The sequence below is a fragment of the Leucoraja erinacea genome, unplaced genomic scaffold (genome assembly GCF_028641065.1).
Source record: "Leucoraja erinacea ecotype New England unplaced genomic scaffold, Leri_hhj_1 Leri_302S, whole genome shotgun sequence".
Lineage (NCBI taxonomy): Eukaryota > Metazoa > Chordata > Chondrichthyes > Rajiformes > Rajidae > Leucoraja > Leucoraja erinaceus.
This window is the reverse complement of record NW_026576203.1, coordinates 80,388-93,405: the sequence shown is the minus strand read 5'-3', so window position 1 is coordinate 93,405 and position 13,018 is coordinate 80,388. Positions and strand designations below refer to the sequence as shown.

Here is a 13,018-nt window from a genome sequence, read left to right as displayed (position 1 = left end):
GATGACATTGTTGGAAACTAGAGAAGAAAATACAGGAGAGGTGTCCAAAGACAGGAAGATTGCAAATTGTGTGTCTCTTTTCAAGAAGGGCTGCAGGGAAAATGCTGGGAACTATGGGCCGGTGAGCTTAACATCTGTAGTTAGGAAATTACAAAGGAGTATTTTGAGGAATAGGTTATACAGGCACATAGACGCGAAACACCTGATTAGGAATAGACGACGTGATTTCGTACGTGGGAGGTAGTTTCTCACAAATGTGATTGAGTTTTATTGAAGATGCGACCAAAAATGTCGATGAGAGCAGAGATGTAGATAGTGTATACATGTATTTTAGAAAGGCATTCGGCAAGTTTCTGCATGGTAGGTTGCTCTGGAAGGTTAGATCGCATGGGATCCAAGCAGAGATAGCTGAATGGATAGCAAATTGGCTTCATGGAAGAAAGCAGAGGAGGGTGATGGTGAAAGGTTGCTAATCGGACTGGGGGCCTGTGTCTAGTGGTGTGCCTCGGGGTTCGCTGCTCGGTCCGGTACTGAGTCATCTACATCAATAATTTGGATGAGAACTTACAGGGCAAGATTAGCAAATTTGCTGATGATACGAAACTGGGTGATTTTGTAGAAAGTGAAGATGGTTGTGAACGATTGCAGCAGGATCTTGATCGATTGGCCAGGTGGGCTGAGGAATGTTTGATTGAAATGAATACAAGAGAAATGTGAGGTGTTTCATTTTGGAATGTCTAACGAGGGTAGGACCTATACAGTGAATAGTAGGCATCTGGGGAGTGTTGTAGAGCAGTGGGATCTAGGAGTGCAGGTGCATGTTTCCTTCAAGGGCAAATTACAGTTAGATGATGTGTTCAAAACTGCTTTTGGCACATTGGCCTTCATCAGTCAGATTATTGAGTGTAGAAGTTGTGAGGTCATGTTGCAGTTCTATAAGACGTTGGTGAGATAGCATTTATAATATTGTGTTCAGTTCAGGGCACCATGTTACGGGAAAGATATTGTCAAGCTTGAAAGGGATCCGAAAAGACTTACGTGGATGTTGCCAGGACTAAATGGTGTGAGCTGTTGGATGAGACAGGAATTAGGAGAACAGGAGGATAAGGGATGATCTGAAAGAGATGTATTCAATCATGAGAGGAATAGATCGCTTGGATGCACATAATCCATTGCCCAGAATGGGGGAATTGAGGACCAGAAGACATAGGCTTAAGGTGAAGTGGAAAAGATTTAATAGGAATCTGAGGGGTAACTTTTTCACACAGAAGGGTGTATGGAACAAGCTGCCACAGGAGGTACTTGTGGCTGGGACTATTCCAACGCATAAGAAACAGTTGGATAGGTGCACGGATGGGACATGTTTGGTGGAATATGGACCAAGCACAGGTAAGTGGGACTGTGTAGCGGGGACATGTTTGTCGTTGTGGGCAAGTTGGGCCGAAGGGCCTGTTTCCACACTGTATCACTATGTCTCTATGAATCTCTCACTTGCTGTCAGTCTCGCCATCCGAGAATTAACCTGGCGATCCTAAAATGCACTCCCTCAATGGCAATAATGTCCTTCCTCAAATTAGGAGACCAAATCTGCATACAATACTCCAGATGTGGCCAAACCAGGGCCCTGTACATCTGCAGTCGAATCTCCTTGCTCCGATACGCAAATCTCTCGCTTTGAAGGCCAACATGCCATTTGTTTTTGTCACTGCCTGTTTTACCTGCATACTTACTTTCAGTGACTGAAGTGCAAGTACACCCGGTAGGCGGCGCGGCTCTGGCCAGCAGCGGCCTCTGCAGCCTGTCCGCGTTTTTATTATTTTCTGTCTGTGTTTTTATGTAGTTTTTGTATTTTATGTTGGGGGGTGTGTGTGTGGGGGGGGCGGGGGTGGGGTGGGAGGGGGGAGGAAACTTTTTGAATCTTACTGGAGACTTTCAGTGACTGAAGTGCAAGTACACCCAGGTCTCATTGCAGCTTCCATTTTCTTAATCTGACTCCATTCAGATAATAATATGCCTTCCTTTTGCTTGCCACCCAAGTGGATAACCTCACATTTATCCACATTGTACTGCAACTGCCATGCATCTGCCCACTCACTCAGCCTTTCTAAATCACTCTGCAGCCTCATAGCATCCTCCTCGCAACTCACACTGACACCCAACTTTGTATTAATCGCAAACATAGAGATTTAACATTTAATTCCTCCCTCTAAATCGTTAATAAATATTGTAAATAACTGAGGTCCAAGCACTGAGACTTGCTGCACCCTACTAGTCATTCTATAAAGGAGACTGTTAATTCCTATTATTTACTTCCTGTCTGACAACCAGTTTTCTATCCATGTGTATAGCCTACCCCCAATATCACGTGCTATTATTTTGCACTCTAATCTCTTGTGTGAAACCCTGTCAAAGGCTTTATGAAAGTCCAGATGCAACACATCCACTGGTTCTCCTTAAAAATTCTACTTGTTACATTCTCAAAAAATTAGAAACAGTTCAAATAATGCAGACGATTAGTCAAGCATGCTTTCTCCTTCGTAAATTCATGCTGAATCGGACAGATCCTGTTAGTGTTATCCAAATGTGCCACTATTTCATCTTTTATAATTGACTCCAGCATCTTCCCCACCACCGATGTCAGCCTTACTGGTCTATAATTCCTTGTTTTTATGATGTCGTCAAACTGGGAAGGGTGTCGATAAGATTTCCGAGGATGTTGCCAGGACTAGAAGGTCTGAGCTATGGGCAGAGGTTGACTAGACTGGGACGCTATTCCTTGGAGCGCCAGAGGATAGGGGGTGATCTTAGAGAACTGTATAAGATCATGAGAGGAATAGATCGCGTACCTCTTTAAGGTATCTTGCCATTCTGAGTCGTGAACCAGAGGACATAGGTTTAAGGTTAAAGGGAAAAGATGTTTCCTTTTCTGAGGAGTACCTTTTTCACTAAAAGGGTAGTGGATGCACGGAACAAGCTGTCAGAGGAGGTAGTTCAGACTATGCCAGCATTTAAGAAACAGTTAGGCACATGGATAGTACAGGTTTGTCCGGATATAGACCAAAATGGACAGGTGGGACTCGGGTAGCTGGGAAATGTTGGACGGTGTGGGAAAGACGGGCCGAAGGGTTTGTTCCTACACTGTGGCTCTGATTCTAAAGTGATTCAGCTACAGTCACGGATGTAAGGAAATGCAATTGTTTCCAATAGAAGATGGATGATTGAGAGGAAATGTGATTATCGAGATCAATTATGAGAGGTTTTAGAGGGACATGGATTGAACGCTTATAATCCGCTGGTTCTTTGGTATGTTAGATAGGCTTTTACATGGACCCTGGTGATACTCCAACATTCTACTGCATAAAAACAACATCAGATTCAAAGTGATTTCGCAAGGATTGAAAATAATATTAAAATAACTGATTTTAGTCGAAATATAACGATTGTCATTATCCAACCGGATCTGCACTGCTGTGCAAAGGGAAAGATTGGAGCCCCATGGAGAAACAGAAACGCAGAACTAATCGGGCACCTCTGTAAAAGAGCTGACAATCAAAGCAATGTGACAAAATCCACTCATGGGTGCTGCACGGTACCTTGGTGCTATTATGTCAACTTTAAATGCAGCATCCATGTTAACTTTTTAAACTATATATTTGCCAATGTTGCTGAGGCTGACAATTCCTCCGTCCCCTTGTTACATTAAAATAAAGACATCACAGCCACTGCTGGATATTGGTTAACGTACAAATTATTTTGGTTTGAAAATGAATTGCAATTTGTGTCATTATACTTCAGCCAATTGGAAAAGTTTGAACATGAACCAACTGCTAGTGGAACTCAGGGGATCTGGTAGTATATGTGAAGGTAAATTGCCAGATGACGTTTTGGGTGGGACCAGACAATTTTTTCATTACAAGGGTGCAGACTATTTGATGGAGTTATAGGGAGACATTTTAAGACCATATTTGCGATGCACAGAGGCCTGGCTTCCTGCCGATGCGGAATGTATGAGAAGGAGCAAGGAGGGTAGCAGGGTACCGACCAATTACTGGATAATTCATGTGCAAGGGGGGGTGGGGGGCATCCATTGAAAAGGTTAGGGGAAGAACAATTACTATACAATGTATTATTATATGTGATCTATTTCAAATCAATAAATTTCGTACAGACCTTCAGCAAGTAAATGCAATCATGAAAATGATGCTCGGCCATGTGATACTAAAATTAAGACGAACGAGAAGAAAAAAGCAAGGAAGGCGGTATTGGTATTGCAGTTGCTAAAGACGATTGACAAAAATGTAGCAGGATCTTGATCCGTTGGGCAGGTGGGCGAAGAAATGGTGATGGAATTTAATATAGAGAAATATGATCTGTTTTTGGAGTTTTACATGGGCAGGAATTACACAGTGAATGGTGAGGCGCCGGGGGTGTTGTAGAGTGTGGGACCGAGGAGTGCAGATACATAATTTCTCGAAAATGCCGTCTCGGATAGATGTTGGTCAAACAGTCCACCTTCATCAGTCACAGTATTGAGGATACAATTTAGGACGTCATATTGCAGTTACACAAGACATTGGTGAGGCCACATTTAGAGTATTGTGTTCAGTTTTGGGCGTCATATTATGGGAAAGCCAAACTGGAAAGGGGGCACGGAAGATTTATGAGAATGTGGCCAAGAATACAATACCTCGGCTACTGGGAAAGAATTTGCAGGACTCTATACCTTCGATCGCAGAATGATCAGTGGCGATCTTAGAAAAGAATACCAAAAATCATGAGGGGAATAGATCGGATAAACGCACAGAGTCTATTGGCCGGAGTGGTGGGATCGAGTACCAGAGGACAAAGGGTTAAAGTGACTTATAACCATATAACAATTACAGCACGGAAACAGGCCATCTCGGCCCTTCTAGTCCGTGCCGAACACGTATTCTCCCCTAGTCCCATCTACCTGCACTCAGACCATAACCCTCCATTCCTTTCCCATCCATATAATTATCCAATTTATTTTTAAATGATAAAATCGAACCTGCCCCCACCACCTCCACTGGAAGCTCATTCCACACAGCTACCACTCTCTGAGTAAAGAAGTTCTCTCCCATGTAAACTTCTGTCCCTTAATTCTCAAGTCATGTCCTCTTGTTTGAATCTTCCCTACTCAGTGGGAAAAGCTTATCCACGTCAACTCTGTCTATCCCTCTCATCATTTTAAAGACCTCTATCAAGTCCCCCCTTAGCCTTCTGCGCTCCAAAGATTAAAGACCTAACTTGTTCAACCTTTCTCTGTAACTTAGTTGCTGAAACACAGGCAACATTCTAGTAAATCTCCTCTGTACTCTCTCTATTTTGTGACATCCTTCCTATAATCGAGCGACCAAAATGAACAACAATTGACAAACAACCATCCACCATTACTCTCTGGCATCTCCCATTCCGCCACTGTTGAATCCATCTTGCTACTCCACCATTAATACCCAACCATTGAACCTTCTTAACCAACCTTCCATGAGGAACCTTGTCAAAGGCCTTACTGAAGTCCATATATTCAACATCCACTGCTTTACCCTCATCAATTTCCCGAGTAACCTCTTCAAAGAATTCAAGAAGTTTATTCAAACATGACCTTCCAGGCACAAATCCATGTTGACTGTTCCTAATCAGACCCTGTTTATCCAGATGCTTATATATATTATCTGTAAGTATCCTTTCCATTAATTTGCCCACCACTGACGTCAATCTAACAGATCTATAATTGCTAGGTTTACTCTTAGACCCCTTTTTAAACAATGGAACAACATGCGCAGTACGCCAATCCTCCGGCACTATTCCCATTTCTAATGACATTTGAAATGTTTCTGTCATAGCCCCTGCTATTTCTACACTAACTGCCCTCAATGTCCGAGGGAATATCCTGTCCGGACCTGGAGACTTATCCACTTTTATATTTTTCAAAAGTGTGAGTACTTCCTCTTCTTTGAATCTCATAGTTTCCATAGTTACTCTACTTGTTTCCCTTACCTCACATAATTCAATATCCTTCTCCTTGGTGAATACCGAAGAAAATAAATTGTTCAATATCTCCCCCATCTCTTTGGGCTCTGCAGATAGCTGTCCACTCTGACTCTGTAATGGACCAATTTTATCCCTTGTTATCCTTTTGCTATTAATATAGCCGTAGAAACCCTTTGGATTTACTTTCACCTTACTTGCCAAAGCAACCTCATATCTTTTACCTTTTCTAATTTATTTCTTAAGATTCTTTTTACATTCTTTATACTCCTCAAGCACCTCATTTACTCCATGCTGCCTATAATTATTGTAGATCTCCCTCTTTTTCCGAACCGTGTCCACTTTCCGTTGAAAATCATGGCTCTTTCCAATTTTTACTATTTCCTTTCAACCGAACAGGGACATAAGGATTCTGTACTCTTAAAATTTCACCTTTAAATGTCCTCCATTTCTCTTCCACATCTTTCCCATTAAACAAAATGTCCCAATTCACTCCTTTTAAATCCTGTTGCATCTCCTCAAAGTTAGCCTTTCTCCAATCAAAAATCCCAACCCTGGGCCCAGTTCTGACCCTCTCCGTAATTATATTGAAACTAATGGTATTGTGATCACTGGACCCGAACTGGTCCCCAACACATATCTCTGCCACCTGACCTGCCTCATTTCCTAACAGGAGGTCCAGCACCACCCCTTCTCTAGTAGGTTCCTCTATGTATTGCTCCAAAAAAAAACTATCCTACACACATTTTACAAATTCCAAACCATCCAGCCCATTTACAAAATGTGTTTCCCAGTCTATGTGTGGAAATTTGAAATCTCCCACAATCACTACCTTGTGCTTACTACTAATATCTGCGATCTCCTTACATATTTGCTCTTCCAATTCTCGCTCCCCATTTGGCGGTCTTTAATACACCCCTATAAGTGCTGCTACCCTTTTCCCATTTCTTAGTTCCACCCAAATAACCTCCCTAGATGAGCACTCTAATCTATACTGCCAAAGCACTGCTGTAATATCTTCCCTGACTAGCAATGCAACACCTCCACCTCTTGCCCCTCCAATTCTATCACACCTGAAGTAACGAAATCCTGGAATATTTAGTTTCCAATCACAGCCCTCCTGCAACCAGAAAGACCTGAAACCAGCCCTCCTGCAACCTGGGAAAGAGTTAATGTGAACCCGAGGCCTTCTTTTATTTTACAAAAGGAATGATGGATGCATGTAATGCGCCGATGGAGGAGGTAGTTGAGGCAAGTACTCCCACACTGTTTAGCAAACATGTCGACAGGTACATGGATAGGATAAGCTTAGAAGTAGATGGACAAAATGCTGGCAGCTGGGACTTATGCAGATGGACATGGTGGTCAGTGTTGTGAAATTGGCCCGGAGGGCCTGCTTCCAGTCTGCATGACTCTATGAGGCTCAATGATGAAGCAGTGGAGATGGTCACGTAGAAAATACTTCCCCGAGAAATGCATGCAGCAAGGCCACTGGGCTAGCATGATCATTGCATAACAATAAACAATCTTCAGTGCGGTATGCTTTCCACCATTTCAGTGATTTGGCCTGAGCCTATTTACGCTCGACTCCATCAGAGCAAATACTGCCTTCGTGTCCCTTTCACTCATCTCTTATCAAACGCGAAATAACAGTTTAATTCCATATACCTACCGATCAGATGATCGGGCACTTTCTGTATTACTTCTGTGATTGCTGCAATACTTGGAAGCATAGGACCTGTTTGGATGAAAGGGATTGGATGAGATGAGTGATGCATCATACCAGCAAGGGAGCAGATTTAACATTGAACTTAAATTTACAGTGCAATGATACTGTACCATGTTCTTCCACTTCTTTCAATATTCTGTCCAGTTTAGGCACTGCATTACGCATTATTGCGAAGGATTCCCACATCGTTCTTTGGGCCAAAGCACCTTTCTGCATCACCAGGTTTAAGACAATTTTGGAACTTTCTGCTTCGTTCCCCCTGTCTGCAGTTTCGGTGATCGTCTGCATGGAAGCGATGATAAATGTGTTCAGAAGCAGAAAAAATTAATCCGAAGGAGATGAAAGTGGTCAGTGGGACGAGTATAGCTTATGTTGGTCAGTAGATGGGCAATATCAAGCTAAGTGTTGCCAGAACTCGAGGCTTTGAAACTGACGGTGTACAAACCGCAACTCTATAGTACACGATATTAAGTTAAGGGGCTTATCATATGTCGTCTTTCGTCTCGCTTCATCACTAATAGACTAATTTATGAAGTTGCCTTCAATTACCTGAGTCATAATTTCATCACGTGCTGATTGTCCATATCAGTGAGGCCAGAATATGTGTTATTGAATAACCATCTGTTAATTAGTGTGTTAAGAGGAAGAACAGACTTTGTAAATATATTTCAGTTCCACCTTGCTTCCTGCATCTATAGATTGGTTAATTCGTAAATGTCTAACACCCGCGCGGCTGCCGTTCCGAGGCCTCCAGATTTTCATCTACACGTTCTCCCTGTAACCTGGTGGGATTTCCTCTCCCTGTTAATGAGGATTCGTAGGTTGTTGTACCATCTCAAAGTGTAGTTGAGCGGCAAAATCAGGAGGAAGTGATGAGAATGTGGAGTGAATAAAATGGGATCAGAATAGTGGAAATGGGTGGGATCTGGACGCAGCGCGCTCGTTGGAATGAAGAAACAGTGTTTGCGCTGTGTGTGCGTGTGCGTGCGCGCATGCGCGTGTGGTCATAATTAGCTCCCTGATCAGGGCAAGTGTGTTTTTTTGATGTAATTATTTTTAGTCGTATTGATCCTTGGTCTAATTGCAGAAGACATTCATCACCAGGGCATCGACTGCTGCATTTTTCCTATTTTTTCCCACCAAGTGCATATGTGGTTTGCAACTGGAAATACTTTTATCACATGGGAATTGTCCAAATATCCAGCTACCTGAAAGTAGATACCAAATTAGTTTGATGAGTAAATATGTCTAATGATGTGCTTGCCTTCATATTCCGAGACATGTAATGACGCAACTTGATCGGATTTTGATTAGGCCACATTTGGAGTATTGTGCGCAGTTCAGGTCCATTGCAGGATGGATGTGGAGGCGTTGGATACGGGGCAGAGGAAATTACAAGAATATTACCTGGATTATGGGGCATTAGCATAGGGGGAGGTTAGGTAGATATTGAATGATTCTTTATTTTGTAAACCCAGAGGTTGCAGGGAGACCAGTTAGAAGTGTATACATTTTTGAAAGGTATAGACAGCGAAGGCAATCGGAGCGTTTTTCACAGGATGGAAAAGTCAACGGCAAAGCTTCAAACTGAGAGGAGCATTTTTTTTAGATGTGCGGGGATTCTTTTTTACAGGAAAGCTGGTTACTGCCTGGAATCACTGGCAGCGGTGGTGATTGAGGAAGATGCAATATTTGGTGTCTTTGGATAGATCTCTAGATGTGGTGCAATTAAGGGACTATGCGCAGGTAGATACGCGATGGTCTTGGGGATATGTTCGGCACAGACTTTGTGGGTCGTTAGAGGTTCTCTTGGGTTGCACTGTTGTTGTTCTATGTTAATTGATGCCAGGTCGGACCTTATGAAATGTCTTTTAGACATTATAGATTTACAATGAATCAGTTGAATATAATATACCATCAATAACTCCCAGATGTTTTTTGTAAAAAATTCTTCTCGACCAGGTGGTAATTAATTCCATCACGGTTTCTGTGTGTGGAACTCTCATTTGCAGGAATACACAACAAAGTGTCCCATTGTGTCCCCTCAGAAAGTAGCAAACAGTATAACATTTGCACTTCCAATTACTGATACATCGCACTTGAGGCTGCAGATGCATCAACTTTTTCGCAACTAGTTTAATGTGTACATTAAAAATACAGGTTTTCACACTTGTGGCACTGCAATCGTGAAAGTGAATATGTTCTCGGGTGTCTGATTTAATGTCTGAAGTCATGAACAAACAGGAAGCTTTTATCGTGTTATTCTCAATCCTCTGGGTAGGAATCAGTTTGATCGCCTTCCACAGCACCTTCTCATATATCGTCTTCGAGCCGGCAGCACCAGCACTTTTTTAGTTGCTCTTCGCTGCACCGAATGTTGGATATTAACTTTGTATTCTGGAAATTTGCCTCTTGTCTAGATGATAAAATAAGATTTTCTAACTTCTGAAAAGTTCACCGACCTGAAGTATTAATATGAACTGACATTTTCACTATTTACAACTTTATCTGTTCACACCAAGTAAATTCTAGCCAGATTATGACAAATTATTAATAGGTGTTTTCTCCTGTTTGTGCTGCTCTCTCAAATATTGAACAGAAGACAGATTGCTATAGGTCCAATGATTTTTAAGACATCAGGAAGCACTGGAACATGTGAACATTTGATTATGTGAAGGTATGATGGCCGTCGGTTGCTCAATGCACCTGATCATAACGGCACGTCAGGTTACTGTATTTAAATGCGCTGATCTACATATATGTGTCAATGCACAAGGCAATGATCATAAAAATATTCAGCGTTTGGATTTAGAACTTGGGTACAGATAGGAGACAAAAGGTCGGCGTGGGGGGCTGGAGATCTGTGACCAGTGGAGCTCAGTAGCTTCTAAAGTGCATGTGAGTTGGTTAGTTAGTTTGCAGAAGGCATCAGGGTTGCTGGGATCGCAAGATGTGTGGAAGGCTGTCAAACAGTACTGCAGGGTACAATTCAGCATCAGAAATGGGCGTAAATGGTAGATGTCGCTTAATCCGAGCAAGTGTGATGTGTTGCATGGTTGCATGTCAAATGGAAGGGGAGTATATACAATTAGTGACATGACACTTCACAGCATTGGGGGATCTCGAGTTCCACATCCATTAGTTAGTTAGACTGGTAAAAATACATACAGTATGGTATGTGTATAAGGGAACCACAGATGCTGATCTACGCTGAAGACAGACATAAAGTGCTGGAGTAACTCAGCAGATCTGGCAGCATCTCTGGAGATAAAAGGACGGGTGACATTTCGGATTGGAACCCGTCTTCAGAGTGAAAGTAGAGGGCAAAAAACTGGAGGAAGAAAAATGCCCCAAATAAACCAAGGTTGGCACCAAATGGCCAAGGAAGGGTGGAACCCATAATTGCCTATTTAGGCTATGGATGAGGTGATACCGAAGGGATACAAGGGTGCCGACAGAGGAACTAGAGGTACGATTTGGCTGGGAGATGGGGGAGATGGGGCGAATGCAGCGGTTACTTGAAATTAGAGGTTCATAGCGATAATGTTCATATCGGTAATGAATACTACCCAAAGCGAGATATAAGGTACTGTTCCTTCAATTGGCACGTGGCCTCACTCTGACAGTGGAGAATGCTCGCCAGAAAGGTCAGTATTGGAATGGGGAAGGGCGTTAAAATGTTTGACAATTTGGAGTTCGTATAGGCAAGACATATGGTAGGCTGCTTTCATATGTCGGAAAAGTGGTTGCAGTTTTATCGAACTTTGATTAGGCCGCATTTGGGATATTGCCTGCTATTCTGATCGACCCATTACAGTAAATATATGAAAACTCTGTAAAGGGTACAGATGAGGTTTGCCAGAATTATGCCTGGAATAGGGGTTATTAGCTACAGGGAGGGGTTAGAAACATAGAAACATAGACAATAGGTGCAGGAGTAGGCCATTCGGCCCCTTCGAGCCTGCACCGCCATTCAATATGATCATGGTTGATCATCCAACTCAGTATCCTGTACATACCTTCTCTCCATACCCATTGATCCCTTTAACCAAAAGGGCCACATCTAAGTCCCTCTTAAATATAGCCTATCAACTGGCCTCAACTACCTTCTGTGGCAGAGAATTCCAGAGATTCACCACTGTGCGAAAAAATGTTTTTCTCATCTCGGTCCTAAAAGATTTCCCCCATATCCTTAAAGTGTGACCCCTGCTTCTGGACTTCCCCAACATCGGGAAACCCCGTACAACTGCAGTAGAACCTCCCTGCAATAGGCAATTTATCAGTCAATTTAAGCAGGACAGCTCTTTGCGAGCGGCAGTGAGTGAGCGGCCCTGTGAGAAAAGTGTGAGTCTTTGGCTCGAGAGTCTTCGGAGAGGAGGCTGAGGAGAGGAGACCACGCAATACGCTTGAGAGGCTAAGGATTCTGGGAGAGGCAAAGAGGTTTGCCACGCACTGCAAGGGAGCAGTGGGCCAGACAGGAAGAGCGGACGGAATTACCACTAGACAGCCAACCCAGTAGGTAATTTACGGCTGGGGTGAGTACTTCCCCATTTATAGGAGGTAGGATTATATAAATAAGGGGTGTATCAATACAGTAGGGGATTCTTAAATAGGGCCAGTTAATTACTTATATAAGATGGGTGGTCAGGAGATGTGCCAATACTGCGAGATGTGGGAATTTGTCGACACCATTGATGTAGAAGATCCCTACAGCTGCAGTAAGTGTTTGAGGCTAGAGGAACTCCAGCTCCGCATTGATGAGCTGGAGACCCAACTTCATACGCTGCGGTACATCAGGGAGGGGGAGTATTACCTGGATGTTTTGTGCCAGGGGATGGTCACACCGACCAGTTTAACTAATTCAGTAGGCAGTGAGCAAGGAAAGGAAGGTGTGGCCATAAGCGAGGCAGGTAGGGGGAACCAGGAGGAGATGCGGCAGGAGCCACAGCCCTTGTCCCTGACGAGCATGACCGAGGCTCTTACTCAATGTAAGGACGGGATCAGGGGCTGTGGGAGGGATGAGCAACCTGGCTGCAGCACCGTGGATCAGGAGGCCATTCAAGAGGGGGGAGTTAGAAGAAATGCCGTAGTGATAGGGGATAGTATTATTCGGGGGGTAGATAAGGTTCTCTGCGGCCAGCAGAACATGTCCCGAAGGCTGTGTTGCCTACCCGGTGCTAGGGTTAAGGATATCTCTGCGATGCTGGAGAGAAATTTGCAGTGGGAGGGGGAGGATCCAGTGGTCGTGGTCCATGTGGGGGACCAATGACATAGGAAGGA

At 43.4% G+C, this 13,018-nt stretch overlaps 1 protein-coding gene across 4 annotated transcripts in view; it reads right to left on the bottom strand.

Moving 5' to 3' along the window:
- The window catches only part of LOC129693459 (NACHT, LRR and PYD domains-containing protein 3-like), an 83,120-nt gene that overhangs the window by 25,858 nt on the left and 44,244 nt on the right, over positions 1 to 13,018 (bottom strand). For 3 of the 4 annotated variants that reach the window (XM_055630270.1, XM_055630271.1, XM_055630272.1), the window contains 2 exons: positions 7,849 to 8,020; positions 7,682 to 7,747 (listed from right to left, as the gene is read on the bottom strand). In XM_055630270.1, the coding sequence (XP_055486245.1) occupies positions 7,682 to 7,747; positions 7,849 to 8,020 (238 nt within the window). Of the gene's footprint in view, positions 1 to 7,681; positions 7,748 to 7,848; positions 8,021 to 13,018 lie in introns of those variants that run through there. The other variant, XM_055630273.1, reaches the window with a different exon arrangement.